This window comes from Strix aluco, chromosome 1 (genome assembly GCF_031877795.1).
Source record: "Strix aluco isolate bStrAlu1 chromosome 1, bStrAlu1.hap1, whole genome shotgun sequence".
Classification (NCBI taxonomy): domain Eukaryota; kingdom Metazoa; phylum Chordata; class Aves; order Strigiformes; family Strigidae; genus Strix; species Strix aluco.
The window spans coordinates 130064395-130082133 of record NC_133931.1 but is presented as its reverse complement, the minus strand read 5'-3'; the positions used below and the strand labels follow the sequence as shown (position 1 = coordinate 130082133).

General features: G+C 40.1%; 1 protein-coding gene across 1 annotated transcript in view; it reads right to left on the bottom strand.

The window, feature by feature from the left end:
• Nucleotides 1-10459: 10459 nt before the first annotated feature.
• The window catches only part of VPS50 (VPS50 subunit of EARP/GARPII complex), a 97185-nt gene continuing 89905 nt past the window's right edge, over nucleotides 10460-17739 (bottom strand). Inside the window, exons 26-28 of the mRNA XM_074835732.1 lie at nucleotides 15576-15697; nucleotides 12640-12829; nucleotides 10460-11215 (exon numbers count right to left, since the gene is read on the bottom strand). Of these exons, the coding sequence (XP_074691833.1) occupies nucleotides 11096-11215; nucleotides 12640-12829; nucleotides 15576-15697 (432 nt within the window). The 3' untranslated portion in view covers nucleotides 10460-11095. The remainder of the gene's footprint in view (nucleotides 11216-12639; nucleotides 12830-15575; nucleotides 15698-17739) is intronic.

The following is a 17739-nucleotide window of genomic DNA, read 5'->3' as shown; positions in this document are numbered from 1 at the left end:
CAAGGCATATTCTGATGGAAGGTTGGAAGTCAATATTTTGCTCAATGTTTTTTTCTCCAAATTCTCCCCTGCAAAGTCAATTTTTTCCTCACTGCCTTTGTGTTGGCTGAAGCCGGGCTCTGCCACCTTCCCACTCCTGTGCTCTGTTGGTGTTTTGGAAAAACAGTCCTGGACTTTCACTACTTCAGTCCTCTTTATCTCAGTCGTGACGGTCTCCTGTGTATTTTGGGATTTATTTCTTCATGCCTTCAAAGTTAAATTTGAGAAACTGTGTAAGTTTCCATCATATTCATTTCTGACCCAAAACAGTACAGTGACACTGAAGCTATTTCATATCACAGCAGATGTCTAACACTACAAGAAAGCTCTTTAAGAAAAAACAATGACCTTATTTGCAAGATTGCAGGAAATGGGGACCCTCACCTTTTCCTCTGGTCTCCTCCCTATTTGTGGGTCATCCTATCCCTTACAATGAGGATCTTATCTTGGCTGACTGGCTTTAGATCCTGGCCAGCATTGTGCATTTCTGTATTGGACTAAATGCCTTGATGCTCAGAAAAACATTCCATTTCCAGACCTGTTAAACCTTGTTCAGGTTTATTCCTCACCTCCTCCAGTTAAGGGCATGAGATCAAGTCATGGCCTGATGACTGATGGTTGCAAAGGCAATGGCACCTGCCCGATCCAACATCTCCTCCTGTACATGCAGAACTGTCTGGGACCTTTACGTTTCATAGGGAAAATACAGAGTATGGTGCTGTAGTAAACCTTGAGAAACACATTTATAAAGATAGCGGAATGTATACATGTACAATCACATTGCCATTTCAGTCAAGTTAAGGTTGGGGGAGGGTGGCTGAGTCAGAATAGAGAATTATCTGACACAATGCATCAAAAAACCAATCTGTCTTTTGTCCGTGAATTATTGTACGAAGCAAAAGAAGTGATTTGTCAAAGTAGTCCCTTTCCTTTTCAGGTTATCTTGCTCTTAGAGACTGCAGTGGGAGTAATGAAATCTTAAGTCTTCTTCCAGAGCAAATTCAGCCTTTTCATATCACTTTGTAGCAGTTATATATTTCCTCTCCATTAAACCTAATTATTTGGACCAGCATCATTTTCACAAAAACAGGCATTCTAAACAACAGACAATAGACATACACCATTCTGCAAATGATTTTTCACCAATAGCCAGGCGGGTATATAATGCACAGTGAAGAATGACCGCTTATATAAACACAGTGTTTACTGTACCTTCCAGAAGAAACTGTTCAATGTAATCTTCATTTCCATTTATATAGGTTTGAATATGAAATAATGATTCAGGATGAATACCAAAAACTAGGTATTAGGCTGATCTAATGGAGTGGAGGAGAGGAACCAGAAGGGTTATTGTTTGATCTCCATGGCAGGTGAGAGAGAGGCCACTTGATCAGTTGGCTTCCTCCTCTCCATATATTGGGGTAGATCACGTGACACCTGTCAAACACACAAATAATTTTCCCCTTCTCTGGTCCCACACTGTGATAGCCCTGAGCCTCATCACCACAAAACCATTAAGTCAATATAAAAAGTTTTCCATTTTGTAGTGGGATTTTTACCACTTGTTCCCCAATCCTTTACCTCTCTCCAGCCCAGGAACATATTGGAAATACTGTCCCTTGCAAGGTGGTGACCCTGCTTGGCCCGTGACCCAGCTACTCTGCCAGTCTGCATCCTAGACCCTGCTGACATCCTCAGTCAGCTTTGCTCCAAGGCTGGCATGGAAACACTTCTGCAGGCAGAGCCAAAGTTCCAGCACACACTGAAGAGCAAGTCCCCATGGCCTCCTTGGAGCATTTAATTTGAACCAAGATTCGATGAATCAGACTGGATTAATTTGCTCCTTTGATTATACTTGTATCTCCTCATCTGTCACTAGCAGAGAAGCTGGTGCTTCAGAGTGATGGCCTAATTTAAACCCTGCTAATACAAAAGCCAGGCAGCAGAGACTGGCTGGTGATTTCATTAGGAGGGATGTTCCCCCAGGGCACTGTGGCAGAAAGTTTGTGACTCCAGGAGAGAGCAGCAGCCCTCTGTGTGGTCCCTCATGCTGCTCCCCTGCTTCAACAGTGTGGGAAAGAAAGTAAAACAAACCAGATGCTTTTCTCTTGGCAGACAGGTTTCCTCTGGTCACCAGCCCGTGGATCCTTGTCGCTCAGCCTGCTTTTTTGCCTAGCACCCTGCAATCCCCTCCGTGGCCGGCCACCCCTATCACTTCCAGCCCTCTCCTTGGAAGCCCACCACAGCCACAATGGGTGGCACAGGTCATCCAGCCTCAGCAGTTGCAAGGCTGGATTCTGCTTTCCACTCCGGGGGCTGATGTCTCCACCCTCACTGACACGGGTGCTAAATCTGACTGTCTCAGCAGAAGGTGCTCGCACCAGGCAGTGCAGGCTCGGAGGTTAGTCTCTTCAGGCTCATGCAGTAAACGAGGAGAAAGGCTGCTCTCTACATCAGGCTCCTGAGTCACACTGGAAAGGGGGGTGGGTTGGGGGGGAATGAGACCTTGTTCTCTCCATGCTGTGATTATATACAAGTCAACAGAGATTAGCCAAACATGGCCCTCCACCTATATTATTCTTAGAGTCAAGCCCTACTGAGGTAACAGAAGCCATTTATTCCATATTTTTTACTGAAAACTCAGCAGTGTGATGATGTGGTCCACAACTGGAGCACCCAAGTGCTGTTGCAATACTCATATAAGTTGGAAGTAACACCAACGAAGAGGGCTCCCCCCACAAGCTGCCACTGACCATTAATGTGACCTTTTTGTTTATGCAGTGAGCTATAGAATACAAAAGAAAGAAAATGACAAAAATTAACTTGTCTGGCTACTATAAGGTCTCCCTGGAGCCTTCTCTAGGCTCAATAACCCCAACCATCTCAGCCTGTCCTCATAAGGGAGGTGCTCCAGCCCCCTGATCATCTTCATGGCCCTCCTCCGGACCCACTTGAGCAGGTCCATGTTCTTATGTTGGGGGCCCCAGAGCTGGACACAGCACTCCAGGTGGGGTCTCACAAGAGCAGAGTAGAGGGGAAGAATCATCTCCCTTGACCTGCTGGTTACACTTCTCTTGATGCAGCCCAGGATACGGTTGGCCCAGGATCCTTCACTGATCTCACGAAATAGCAAGAGCAGAAAGATTTATAATGAAGTATCAGATAACCCCAGAGAAGATTGCACTTGTATTTTTCAGGTTGTGATTCAGGCCCATACTGACCTCCAGAAAATTTTACTCAATCAACTTCAAGATTTTTTTTCTTATTCCTACAAAGAGTAGGCTTCAAAACATCCCGCATGCATGTCACTCAGACCAATTCCCAGCCTTATTGACCATTCATTAGAGGCTAATAAATGTGTTTTAATTATTCATACAATTCACTCCTTTCAAATGCAGAAAACTGAAATTTAATACAGAAGTAAGTCTCAACTGAAAGACATGAGATAAGAGCACAAACATTCTGGGAACTGATTGCCAAGAATCTTAAACAGAGATTAGAGCAGCTTAGAGTCTGTACACTCACCCAGGCAACTGAAGCTAATCAAACAATTTAGTGCCTACAAAAAAAACCGCAGAAAAACTCTAGAGATATATCACATCATTTCCCATTATTGAATAGATAGGTTTTAAAAAGCATGGACAGGCATTGGAAAGAAATCTTCCCTGAACTCTTTACCTGAATTTTTTATTTGGAACAGTCTCAGGTTTGGGCTTTACAAAAAAAGTTAATTGTAAAGAAAATAAATGTTCCAGAATTTTGTGTTCTAGGTTTTTTGTGAGCAAACAAGATCTTAAGTCTCATCTATACTGTCCTTGTCCCTCCTGGTCTAGCTCCTTTGTGTATTGATTCTGGCATTTAGGTCATAACTCAGTACCTTAAGCAAAATAACTTGTGCTTCAAGGAAAAGAAAATCAAGGTTTCCCAGAGTTTCCTGTGGTTCTTTCCACAAGGTAAGAAGTTCTGCTCGCAGAAGAGCAAATGTTTGGTTCATAAAGGCAGCAGATACCTATGACTACCCTGAGATGCCCCACATGGAGCCTGGTGCCTCTGTGGCAGCCTTGGCACCTCTCTCAGGAACAGTTTTGCCAGCAGCGCTGCTGTGGGCTCCTCCAGGTAGACTTTCCCCAAGTCAACCTCCTCTGGAAAGGGTCCCTGCGGGAGTTCAGGTGTCTGGATGTGTAGGGAGGAAAATAGGGGCTCCAGGTACACATGAATGAAAAGGGAGAGGAACTGATGCAGTGAACACCTCTTATGCAGAACGGGAGGATAAACGCTTAAACCCTAAATGACTTATGCCTTGATTAGCTCCCCAAAATACATTTTCCTTTACCTAGAAATCACATTGAACATCACAATAAAGATATGGCCTTATTTGCAAGTGTCTTGCCTCCTTGCAGCTTGTGTCTCTTTGGAAGTCTCTCCCTCTCAATAAACCATCTCTCAGTCTACATCCATATGTTATCTCAAGGGTACTTATCTCCTTAGTAGCTAACTACTCCCATGATTCACAGAGAGGTCATGAGCTTTTACTGATGGTGTACAGCTCAGCCATCAGGATGCATGTGTGTATGTATTTTTAATATTCTTTCATACTTTCATTTAAAAAAACAATAAATCTCCCTTTAATTTTGTCCACAGACTTCCCTGTCTAACCTGTCTGGTTATTATTTCTGGCAGTAGCAGATTACTGTAATGCATAGGTACATCTTAGAGAGTCCCATCCATAGCTCAACCTACATTTTGTAGTCCATAGCAGGGTCCCCTGCTAGACAGGCAATGGCACTGCCTGGCGCAGTTTGAAGAATAGCATCAGAGGGAGGAACATGTGTAAGATTACTGGCTTCTGTCCTAATGCAAAGGAAACAGCACTTAAAGAGCCTGAGACACAGGGAAGAAGGTTTCTTTATGTGTCGTCTTCTCCGTAAAGAGTTCACGTTTCAGCTTCCCTGGGGTTAAGCCTCTGATGGCCATTGGAAGTACAGTGCATGCCTACAGAACCACAGTCTGATAGCACTTCATAAAACATGGTAGATAACATCATTTCTTTTGTAGCTAGGGGCGTAAAGTATAGGAAAATAAACTTCCCTGCACCAGGCACCAAGACAGAGCAGAACCTAAATCAAAGCTCAGGACGGGTCTGTGACCTGGCCGTTGCAGTATCCAGCATCTCTAAAGTGTTACCAAACGTGCCACCCACAGGGACCTCCTTACCTCCTTCTCCCCTGGCCAGGGCAGCCACAAACAGCAAGAGCTCTCTTAGTGCATACAACCAAAACACGTGTGCGTCACCCAGAGCCCTGCATCTCACTGCAGAGATTTTGAGCAATAGAAAGCAGCAGTAAACATCTTACTAAAAATAAACAGACCTCAGCATAAAGGCTCAGTAAACACTGAGAAGGAAGTGCCCTGTCAAACAGCAGAGACACCAGCACAACGCTGGGCTGTGTGTGCAAGGGGGGAAGGAAGGGCTAATGGCATTACAGCTATGAGGCATTACTATTCACGGCAACAATTTTGTCTAGTTGAAATGTAGGACATTATAAACCATCCATGAATGCTCAGCTGGTTGGAGCATTTGGCTGCTTAAATATTCTAACTGCTCTGGAGGAGACAGATGTTGGCAGCTCAGGGCCAGGAAGCAGCCCCTGGTCAAACTCATTTATATCAATGACATTTTCCTACACTTCAAGAAATAAATGGTCCTGAAAATTCACAGGTGCTTAGTACTGTGTTAATAACTGCATTAGGCAATGACAATTCCCATGTTTATTGAGGTTTCAGGTCTCAAGAGAACAGTGAGCTGGCTCAGATTGATTCCTTTCAGCCTGGTTCTGCCCATCGTCAGACCCACAAGTTTCGTGCCTTTGGAGCAGGGATCCCCCCGGGCAGCCAGGACAGCAGGCACAGCTATCTTGTGATCTCTGCTTAGGGAGGGGAGCATCATGCTCCACCAACAGTGTCCAACCTGATTCTCACAGTGCTTTGGGCTGGGTTGGAGGTCCTCTTCAGCAGGCTCCTGCATGATGCTTCCAACACAGCGCACGTCCCTGGCAGACAAAGGCAGCAGCAGTGGGAGCAGTATGGTAACTCAGATGTACCCAAAGCTCTGAATTCAGACCTAGGTTATGACCCTGCCCTCAATGGACACCAGTTACTCACACAAGGAAACACCTCTGCACTACCTACCCAGGCTTCAGTGTCAGCTATTGATGTAAATGATGGCAGAGACACCAACAATATGTTGCTTGTTGTTGAATTTTGCCATTCTTTTTCATGGTCCCCACTGCTGAATTACATTGCACACAAAGGTCTGTCTGTGCTTATATATTTACACTATAATATATGGATGAATTTCAAAAGGAACAGTTTTATGGTGCATATTCTACATGACATCCCTGCAGCTCTCAGACAGGAGCCACAGGGTAATTTCTTTCCTGTACAAGGACCCTTTTTATTTTAAGGCTGAGGTCACATTTCTGTTTTATTCTTTACCAAAATACAATGAATGGGTTGACTTTTTATTTATGAACAGTGGTACTTATGAATAAAAAATACTAGAGATATAGTGCAGGAAATACACACAAGTATGAACCTTGGATTTACTTGTAAAAAAGATCCTCAAACATACCTGCAGTCATTTTGCACATCTGATCATCCATTAATTTTGTGCACTTCACTGCATCTCTTCTCCTAGATCTTCAGCTTGCTCATATATTTTGTTTTTCAAGATCAACACACATTTAGGAAGTTGTTTGCTGGTTTTAAATCTGACAATATTGAAATCTATGCAAGATAATCTAAAAATGTAACATATAAATCTATACATCTCTGCTCTGAAAGTTGTTTTACTTTCACGTATGTATCCAGATCAAAAGTTTCAGAGCAATCCAGCAGAGCTAAGGGGTATAGGGGGGGACTTAACAGGACAGTCAAGTAGATTAGAGTTTAGTTCACATCCAACTATTTTTAGTTTAGCTTATACATGTAAACTCTTTGGGACTGGACAGAACACTCCACTGAATTAAAACTGAGCAATGGATCCAACACACTAAAAAAGAGGTTACTCATCTCATTAGTTTCTCAGGCATGTACTTTTATCATTTGACATGTAATTCATTTAATGCCTATGTAAACAAAAAACAACACCACAGATTTGTGAAGTCTTTAGTATAGTTTAAAGATGCTGCTCCACATCACACTTTGAGACCTCACGGAAAAGCAGGAGATCCTTAAAAGCCAAGTCCCTGCTGTGATGAAAACCAGCTCTGGCGCTGCAAAAACAACACGCTCACCAATATCCTTAAATAGCCAGCAAGCACAGAAACTCTGTCATTTGAAAACTGCATTATTTTCATACTTGCACCATAATCCTGATGTCTGGTGCGATGTTTAGTCTTTACGCTATGCTCTTTCAAGCAGTAGTTATAAATAAAATAGATATCATCACCCACACACAATAAATCTGCATTTTTTTGTCCATCTCTGTTTGCATCATTCATAATATAGCAGGTGCCTGGTGACATTTGGCCTTTTGAGGATTTTCATAAGAGACAACGCTATTTATCAATTTAATCAAAGTGGAGTGGTTTTAAGTTTTGTTATTTTTTTAAACTATGGGCTTTATTCAAAGTTTGAGTTACCAAAGTACAGCTTGCAATACAGAAATTTCATAAATACTAACCATGAGCGAGGTCTTAAAGGGGAAAGACCCAAAATATATCACTTTAATAGTAAGAGGAAGGGATCTTTATAATTTTGTGCCTTCTGTGGCACAAGCATAAGTCAAGAGCACAACCCACATCCACAGCTTTGCATTTGGTATCACGAGACATGCCTTTGTCATTCACATCTGTGAAAATTAAAAGCGGATGCAGACCTTTCACAGACAGCTTTGAGACAGCCACTGATCACTTGTCCCTAACAGAGCAGGGACAGAAGAAGGAAGGCTGATGTTTCAGCAGGGTTCACAAGATATAATCCACACCCCACACCCAGGGTTTGCTAAAGCAGATCTGGCCAGGGCCTAGTTTTTCCCATTGCAGATCAGAAGAAAGCCAAGCTTTTATTTTACACATGGGAAGACTCTCTCCTATGTGGGAACAACGGAACCCAGAACAGTCAGTTACCTGGAAATCTAGCTACTCATCTGAAATCATGGAGCATTCAGGTCCCTACCCAGATCAGGCACTTGAATTTACACCTCCGGGGGCTGCTCTGTGCATATCCCATCAGCTGAAGCACTGCTGATCCAAGATAGTCTTTCCCATCAATGCCATTCTGCTTTGAATAATTAAAACTACACCAAAGTAAGGACTTGAATCTTTCACCAGGGTCACAGCAATCGATCAGTTGGCTTCTCCCCATTTTGCTGCTTTGGAGAACTGCGTCACCATTAGATACAACTGAGAGAAGCTGACCGTAGAAAAGCCAGTTGTATGCTGATCAGGGCAAGGATAGGCTTTGCCTCAACTATGCTCCAGCTGAGTTTAGCAAATATCAGAGTACTCATTGTCTGGCGAACAGGATTTAAACTCTTCATTAGGCTAAAGAAGGACTGACAGATGCATTGCCCAGCTGTGTAGTGCTGGTCATTCTCCTTAGAAACTGAAGGAAATTGTCATCTATTATTAGAGTATTCCAAAACACCCATCTAAAGCATAAAGGGTATTTAAGCCATATTCTCTATTGCAGAAAAAGCAGTGTAAGAGACTTCTTATTCCATAGGAGAATGAAGATGTACAGAAATGCTCAAAAAAATCAATGGTTTGTAAAGAATTCTCATACCAGAGGATGGAAACTATCAAACAGACCCCTAGTACGTTAATAATTCAACATTCAGCCAAAACTTGGCTTCATTAGTCACTCAGGGCCAAGTCATATAGAATATCCTGAGTTGGAAGGAACCCATGAGGATCACCGAGTCCAACTCCTGACGCCACATAGAGCAACCTGAAAGTTAAATCACGTATCTGAGAGCATATATAGGCCATTAAGCTATGTAGCTTCTCCCTTAGCATCAATCCTGGGCAGCAAGGGGAGGTTCCCTTGAAAAATATACTAATTTGTGAGGCATGTATGAATGAAGAACAAGCAGTTGCTGCACAGGTTTAACACTGCATTTTACACATGCCTTTATTTGGGGGCTTACTTAAAAATAACAAGTCAAACTATAGATACACTACAAAAAATTATGCCTGACTGATTCATGCAATTGCTCACCTTCTTCCTTGACCCTACATTCCAATCAGTGCTTATACACCTACCCTTCGGTAAGCAATCAAATTACAGCAACCTAAGTAGTTCAGGAGAAATTAACCATGTGTTCAGCTCACCAAAGCTCTGGTAAAGATACTTAAATTTATTTCATCCATGAGAAGAAAATTGAAACAGATTTTACACTAATTGTCTCCAACATGCTTCTATTTCTTCTGAGAGCTCTTGTTCAGGATCTGACTTCGGGGCAGATACACTGACACAAAACTCTCCGCTTTCAAAATGAGTTATACTTTTCCTTTTTTGAACCCCCTTTTTAATGAGGGTAAGTGATTCAGCTTCAACATACACATTGACAGGCCACCAAACAAGTTTTAAATGGAACTCAGCATGACAGCATGGTCAATAAAGAAAGGACTTAAATTTTGTTTAAATCTTATTTCCTTTAAAATGTAGATGAACGAGGGAGCTGAATACTACACAGTCAATATTTAAAATGTAAATTCTATCATTCTTCTAAAACTGTATACAAGCTTTCATTGAACTCACACAATGATGCTCAGTCCAATTCTGAAGAGGAAATTAAGCTACAGAAAAGAGCAATTATAATGATTCCAGAGGGTAATTTTCTGTCACTACGTACTGCTATCATTCACTAAATCCTGATTCTCCCATATCTGAACTGAAAGTACAGTCGCAAGTATGAACCTGAAACTGAGAATCTACCATGTTGTATACATTAGTGCATTGTAGCTTATGTAAATTATTTTACCTATTAGCTCAGTACTAGTACTGTTTCTTTTTAAAAGGTCTGAGAGCACTGCAAAAAGATTACTGTGTAATAATAAAAAAAAAAATCTAAAACTTTACATTATGAAAACCAAAGGCAAACCTGAAAACTTCAGTGGAGTCAGTGATACTCTGACAAATCGATTTCTAGGACAAATACACAGCCAAGCAATTTTGCTTTGCTCAGGATCACTCAGGGTGTCTACAGCAGAGCAGGAAATAGTAAGATTATCTTAGTATCAATCCAAAACTTCAGCAAAAAACCCATTATTTCTATTCCCTGGCATTATTGCTTTGGAACAGGTAAGACTGGCAGAGGGACAAAAGAGAAGTGATATGAAAGGAACAGTACTAATTTCTATTGTAAATTACATTTTGCATTGTTGAATTAGGAAAATAAAGTCTCACAAAGAAATCGTATTAGTGTACAGTATTTATTATCTTCTATTAATCTGAAGTCAATCATTTCGATATGACTAACTTAATTCTGAAATAAACAGACATTTTTAAATACATATGAAGATGAGAGGCTTTAACATGAGAGTAGTTGATCTGCACTCTTAATCCACATGCAAGATATATCGATCAAATATTGTACATTTCCTTTCATTTTACACTGGTCCATAATAAAGCACATTTTCTGAGGGTGAAAGCAGGGAGGAAAGAAATATTTTCAAGTAGCCCTTTTATTAAAAAAGAGCATCAACTATATATTAAGCCAATGTGTTTCTCTCTGATTTTGATTTTACTTACAGTATACAGTTTTGCAAAATATACAGCTCACCAATGGTACACAAACAGTGGCCCTTTACTAAGGGCAAGTAACAAAACAAAAACAAGAAAAAGAAGAAATACAACAGAAAAGAATTCCACAGATTAGAAAAGTCATATTTTAGAACATTATGCTGCTTCAGAGTGTCTCCAATGCTGGTAAGAAAGGTCATGCACAATGTTTTTAAGAGAATGTTGTCATTACCCTGACAGATTTGTCTGCATGCTTCACATGAACACAGAAAAAGGTACAAATCACAAGGAAAGTAGCTTTCTCCAGTTATCTTTTAGGCCTGTCTATGTCGTCAATAGCAGCTAGCAGCTTCTGTCTTGCCTTTTTGTTGATGTGGGAGCCCAGACAAACATTCACCAGATTGATCAACTGCTTAGTGGAATATTCCTGGCAAATAAAAGCAGATCATGTTATGGCAGAATAAAACACCAGACAAAGATAGAAAACTAGAAAACACACACATGCACACTGTGGACTTCTCAACTGATAGAAGTAGTCAGTACACATGGAAGATTTAAAGTGGTAGTTAAGTCAGGTCTCGATAGTTTTCATAGTTGAGGCAGAGGACAAAACTGTATTTTGCTACATGGCAGATTATAATGGAAAATGCTTACGACTTTAGTAGTGTTGGAATGAGTTCACAGAAAGTAATTCTGTGAATACAGATGTATATAAATCAATTTTTTATGTATTTTCCATTCTTTGGGAGGTGTGGTGGGAAATATTTATGCAAATGGAATAAGCTTTTAACACAAAAAAATTTTTCTAAGCAAACTGTGACAAAAGTCGATAAACTTTTTTATTCTGACTTCTCATTTCCAATAAGCTTCTGTCTACAGGGTCTCCAAACAATGTTAATTTCAGTATATAATAAAGGAGGAAAAAAATGGCAAGTATTTAAGACAAGAGTTCTTAACACCTGTCAAAACACCACATTTGCCAGTACTACCTTTATACCTAAGACTATCCAAATCTATCTTCCACCAGTAGGTTTAAGCAAGAGTTTTTCCATGTAGGTCAACAAACAACAGTTCAATCTCTCTTGTGGCTCCAGGTAAAACAAGGAAAATGATATTAAAGACTTATTTCTTTCATCCATTTCTAGTGGGATTGAAAGTAATCCCAAAATACATTCTTCAAAGTGCTCCTTTTTGAAAGACTTTTCCCTTCAACAATGGGCAGCTCCAACAGCATGTGACCATTACTTACACAGTCCTACTGTAATTGTTCGATTTGCTATCATGAAAGCATGCTAAATGCTTTCAAAACATAAATGAAGACTTATCTCAGAGAGCAATGTTGATCCTGGTTCAGTATTATTAAATGAAGAAAGAAAAAACAATTACTCTTATCCATTGTGCCTTACAACTTAGTTTCCGCAATCTACTCCTAAAGACAAACTAAAACTTCATGGTGTGATTTCAAACTGTACTTCTTGATGATCTTTGGCATATTCCGAACTCACTCAGATTTTTTCAACTTTAGTTTGCTCTAGTTCTCTACATTTCTTGATACAGTAGGTGGATGTGATTGGCTTATTCATCCTTCCAGTCATCAGATGTTCAATCAGTACAAACATATACTAACCTCATATGATAATAAATATAATGAATGTATACATGCACACACACATTTATATTTGCACTGCTTCCCATACAGATTTTTTTATAATAAATTAATATATACATATATATGCACATATTCATTTTTAACACATAGAAGCATTGACAATTTTATAGCTGTTAGCATGATTCTATCATCATGGTGAATTTTTTCAACAGACAGTAAAAGAATGCAAATTTAACTCTTACCCTGTGTTCTTTTATCCAGTGTTCCATGTCATTTTCTGTTAGGTAGTATGCTTTAATGTAGGTCTCCACAAATTCTTTATCTGGAATTGGCCTAATGTCTGTTAACTTTTCTAGTTTCATTAAGAATTGTTGAAAGTCTAGTTGCATCAAGGCACGTCCTTCATTGCTGCACTTCTTTACATTGGCATAACTGAAAAGAGAAACACAGTGGAAAGTAAAACTTAGAAGGAAATAAAAATGATTCTTACTTCTCAAAGTTGTTTAACATAGACCTTTGAACCTTGAGAAGACACATAATTATGGTTTTAAATTAAAAGCAGATAAGACCTCCTCTTAGGATGTCTGATGCAGTTTTATTTGCAGTAGTATAATATGGTTTAGCCCCACTGATAGAACAGACCTGCACTGTACCCAGTAATACTTAAAAAACCCACCACCACCCCCTGCCAAAAGCCACTAAAAATGCTACACTGAATGACTTACTAGAAGTGGATTAAATGAAATTAAATCAATGCTGATCAGCACACTAGACAGTGGCTTTAGTCAAGCTATCATGACCACTGAAGTCTGAAAGGTAACACGGCAGCTTTTGAAATGATCACCTGGAGCCTGCTAAACCAATAGTGGCAGCATCAGACAAAGGCAAAAATCCGTTTGTACAAGAACATCCAGAACCACCAGAGGATACAGGGTGGCAGCACTGGCTAATCTCTGTGAGAGGTTAATTTTATAATGAGAATAGATTGACAGAAAACTGGTGACAGGTTTGAGCCCAAAGAAGAAGAGACAGCAGATGAGCTTAGGGCAGGGTAATACCAGGAAGGATTACAGTGGGGTAATAGGCAACAAATGAGGAAAACAATCTTTGCAGTTTTTCAAACGGATAAGAAACTGCATTTGTCAAGATCAAAGGAAATGACACTGCAATGCCCTTAACAGTGTCAATTTCAGCTGTGTACAGGGAATCAAAAAGCTTTGGTCTGGGGCACGCTGTCTTATAAGCCCACCCACAGGCTGCTGCCACAAGCAACAATCATGTCCCACTGTTTCCACTCTTCCCTTGTACCAAATTTAAAGCAAATCAGTCTTCCACTGGTTCATGAAGTTGATCCTAATTATCATACAGTCCCTAGATTATTAGGTCTGATGCAAAGGAGGCAGCAGAAACATGCAGCTGAAACTGGATACACAGCAAAATCAGGTTAAGAATAAGAAGAAATTGCACCTTACAGTTAGTACACAGAAAGAATATGCAGAAATAACAGAGGCAAAAAGAGAGGGGACCAAGGCACAAGCCCTCTGGAGCTCCGTAGAAGATTGGATGATGATTCTCAATAGGACGTACTGAAGCACTTCAAGAAGCCAGATGGGAAACAAGAGAGAACATAGAACTAGGAGACAGGGCAGGACAAAATTTAAAGAAGGATACGGCTGACTGTACTGGAGATGATTCTTCACTCAAAGAGCTTGATAAGAGCAATTCAGTTGACTGGCTGACTGGAGGAGAAATACCTTCTTCATCGTTTTTAATTCCACACCTTCATGGAATTCAGGGATGCAAGAAGTTATGAAGGTATTCAGAGAGTCAGCTGTTCAGAATACCTTCCTTCACTTTCCCCAGCAGCAAAAGAAACTACAAGATACGTGAGAAAAAAAGAACTGGGCAAGAATGAGAAATTACAGGCAGATATTTGAGAGAAGATGATAATGAGTGCTCTTTACACTCTAAGAAAGGGCACAGGACAAATCATATCAGCAAAGTATTCCCAGTTCACTCTGACCAGTCAGCGAGATGCTTAGGTGAAAGGTGAAAGAGTTTCATGGTAAGCCACAAGTGTGAACCAAAACTGCAGCATGGAGCAAGACATAGGAGTGATGATCTTTAGAGCTAAGAATTAAGTGGTTCATGAACACTGAAGTCACAAAAGATGAGTAAGATTGTGAAGTAAGACAAAGAAACAAATCCAAAACAGGCACAAGGGCTGAGGCAGAGGAGGTTGATAGTGACTGACAGTGTTATCCACTTGAAAGGGGGACAGGGGGAAGAGAAGATAGATGCTTTTGTTCCACCTCTGTCGATTTGAGACATAAGTGGGAAATAAAATTTCAAAAAGAAAAGATAGTTGTATAGGTCACATGTCATATGAAGGAACTGGGAAGCCACAGGGAGGTCATGGCTGAATTTAGTCTCTCTGAAGATGAAACTTATCTCTCAAGAGACTGCAAAAGGATGATGGCACAAAAAGAAACCGGCATGAGTTTAAAAATGATGACTTGATGGAAGCAGTGGAAGCTGGTGATCCTCAATAGACAGCTAACACTTGGAGAAGAATGATTCTGTTGAGGTCCTAAACTGGAACAGACAGCAGGAGAGTGGGATGGAAAGAAGTAAAATAGGTAGTAGGGAGTGCATAGGGTAATGATAACCAGAAAAGAAATATGAAAACATATGCAGAAGGAGTGGAAGACAGCACATATTCTATGATGCAGAAGAAGTTGTGATGAGAGCCCAGACATATGTAGCAAGGGGACAAGAACACAAAAATAAATGCAGTGGATGAAAAGACTACAATACTCAGGCTACAATGTTGACTCTGAAGAGACTAGCACACCAATTAAGAGGGAGGGATGAGGAAGGTGTAGCAGTTTTCAACTAGTACCTTAGAGTACTATACATAATTATGTTGTTTTGAATGTTTCAATAAAACACTCAGTGTCATTCTTCAGCAGTATCTAGGTGCAAGACCATCCCCTTTAGGCTTAATACTGTACCAGACTCCATCAAACAACTGCTAAGGACTATGTTAAGCCTTGATATTTTTTAGGCTCCCCAGAAGCACAAGTGCACTACAAAATTAGAACTTTTAATGCCATAAAATAGATGTTAGCATTACAGACATATTCACCCAAAAGCAAGACTTCAATGAACTACTTACCCTTCCACGAGAGTTCTATTGGCCAAGCGTATGCAGTGCTCCCAAAGGATGTTGGAGACAGGCAGTGGAATACGGACTCTCTTAGACACCTCGTTCAACCTTCTGTTAAATTCTTCAAATTCCTGATGTAACATGAAAGATCATTGTTTAGCATAAAAGGGATCATACTCTATACATCCCTAACAACAACAACAAAGAATTAGAAATGCACGTGAAAGAGAATACTGAAAAATAAAAGCAGAGTAGAAAAGCTTAACAGGCACAGACTGTGGAGACAAGGTTAATGTGTAAAGTAGAAAGCATACCACTTTCTAGTATATCATTCACAACATTACCTCAGTATTTTTTTTTTAAAAAAAGGAAATACTGCTCTGTCGCCCAGAGGTGTAGTTCTCTGAAACTGACACCTCTGAAAATTAACCAAGTAGCTAATACTTCAAATGCCATTTTCGTTGCCTCACTCCCTAAACTCATCTTCAACTTTTTAAAGCCACTGAAGAAAATCCAGTGATGATCATAGAATCATAGAATAGTTTGGGTTGGAAGGGACCTTAAAGATCGTCTACCTCCAAGCCCCCTGCCATAGGCAGGGACACATTCTGCTAGATCAGGTTGCTCAAAATCCCGTCCAACCTGGCCTTGAACACTTCCACAACCTCTCTTTATCCCTTCTAGATACCTGCCCCATAAGCTTTCAAAGAAAACCTCAGAAATATTGTAACCACTTTTCATTCTTCAACCTTTTGCATTAGATAGTTCCTTGGTGCTTTAAAAGGAGCTAAGAGCACCTACTGACAAGAGTCCAAATCTAACAGTTTAGAAGTACACTGCAACGCTACATAACAATTCAGGTTGAGGGAAGGCACCTGTTTCCACCTGAAACATGAACAGCCTGGATGGATTTGAGCTGTTACTATGAGTGACAAACTAGTCATAACTGCATGTAATTACTGCTACATTTTGTGACTTACATAAAGTGAAATAGAAATCTGCTGCCAGTGACTAACGCCTCTATCGTTTAAAAAAAGTATCAAATGACTTAAATATAAAGCAGATTGATAATGAACTGCTCTGTGTAACAAGCAAAAGCAGTTTGTACTGCAGCCTATTACGACCATACTTGTCCAACAAAGTGCTTTCATTCCAAGGCTGTTAATCTAGGTGGTTTTTTCCTCCTTTTTTTTTTTCCTCCTTTTTTTCCCCTCACCAAAAATTCAGTACGTGAAGAGAATCAGAAGGGAATCTCAGTAACCAATTTAACCTAGTATCTGACCAAATAACTGGTGTTTAACACAAATTTTTTGAAAGAGGAATTTGGCAAGAGGAAGCAGGGTATCACAGCGGCATGCTTTAACCAGCATACAACTCACTCCCCTGAAGATTAAGATGCCTAACACTCTGTGTTAATGAATTTCTTGAACAATCCTCTTTCCCCACTTCATCTGCTTCCATACATACTATGAGTGAGTACAGAATTTTGCGTATGTGTGCACATGGCTAAAATTAGTTGGTTATTACATTAAACATGGTTCTTACATCTGACACTTCTGGAGTCCCAGGGTACACAGCAAATCACTAATTGCTTAACAGTAATCTAAAAGCTTCTGTAGCAACTATTATTACCTATATAATGTAAAGGCCAGAAATGGTTTTAAATGGTATTAGCCCTGATTGTCCTGAAGCAAATTCAGCAGCAGCTGCACATCCACAAAAGGAAAAAAGTTCTACTGCAGAGACCAAATGTTCTAAGTACAAACTGATTTCAAAAAACCATGGCAGAATAAAGAAGGGTAATCACAAAGATTCAGACAAATTCAGTGCAGTGACATATCCTTTATCAGATTCTCCCTTCTCTGCATTGATCTTTTTCTAAAGCAGAGAACAGCTACAAAGTACAAAGGTATAATCAAAACTGTTATTCAACACAGGTGCATAACTTTTCCTGTGATACATACTTCACATATCTTTAAAATAAAATTTTCAGTTTCTCTGTGAGAATCAGTATAATTCTACCACTACCAGAAATTCCTTCTAAAGACCTTTACAAATATCATTTAGGCATATATAAAAGGATGAGAGAGGGATTCTCCCAAGAACTGGTTCTGTATGCCATAAAACACAGCAAAGTATAACCACTTCTATTGAATGCAACTGAGAAGTTGGA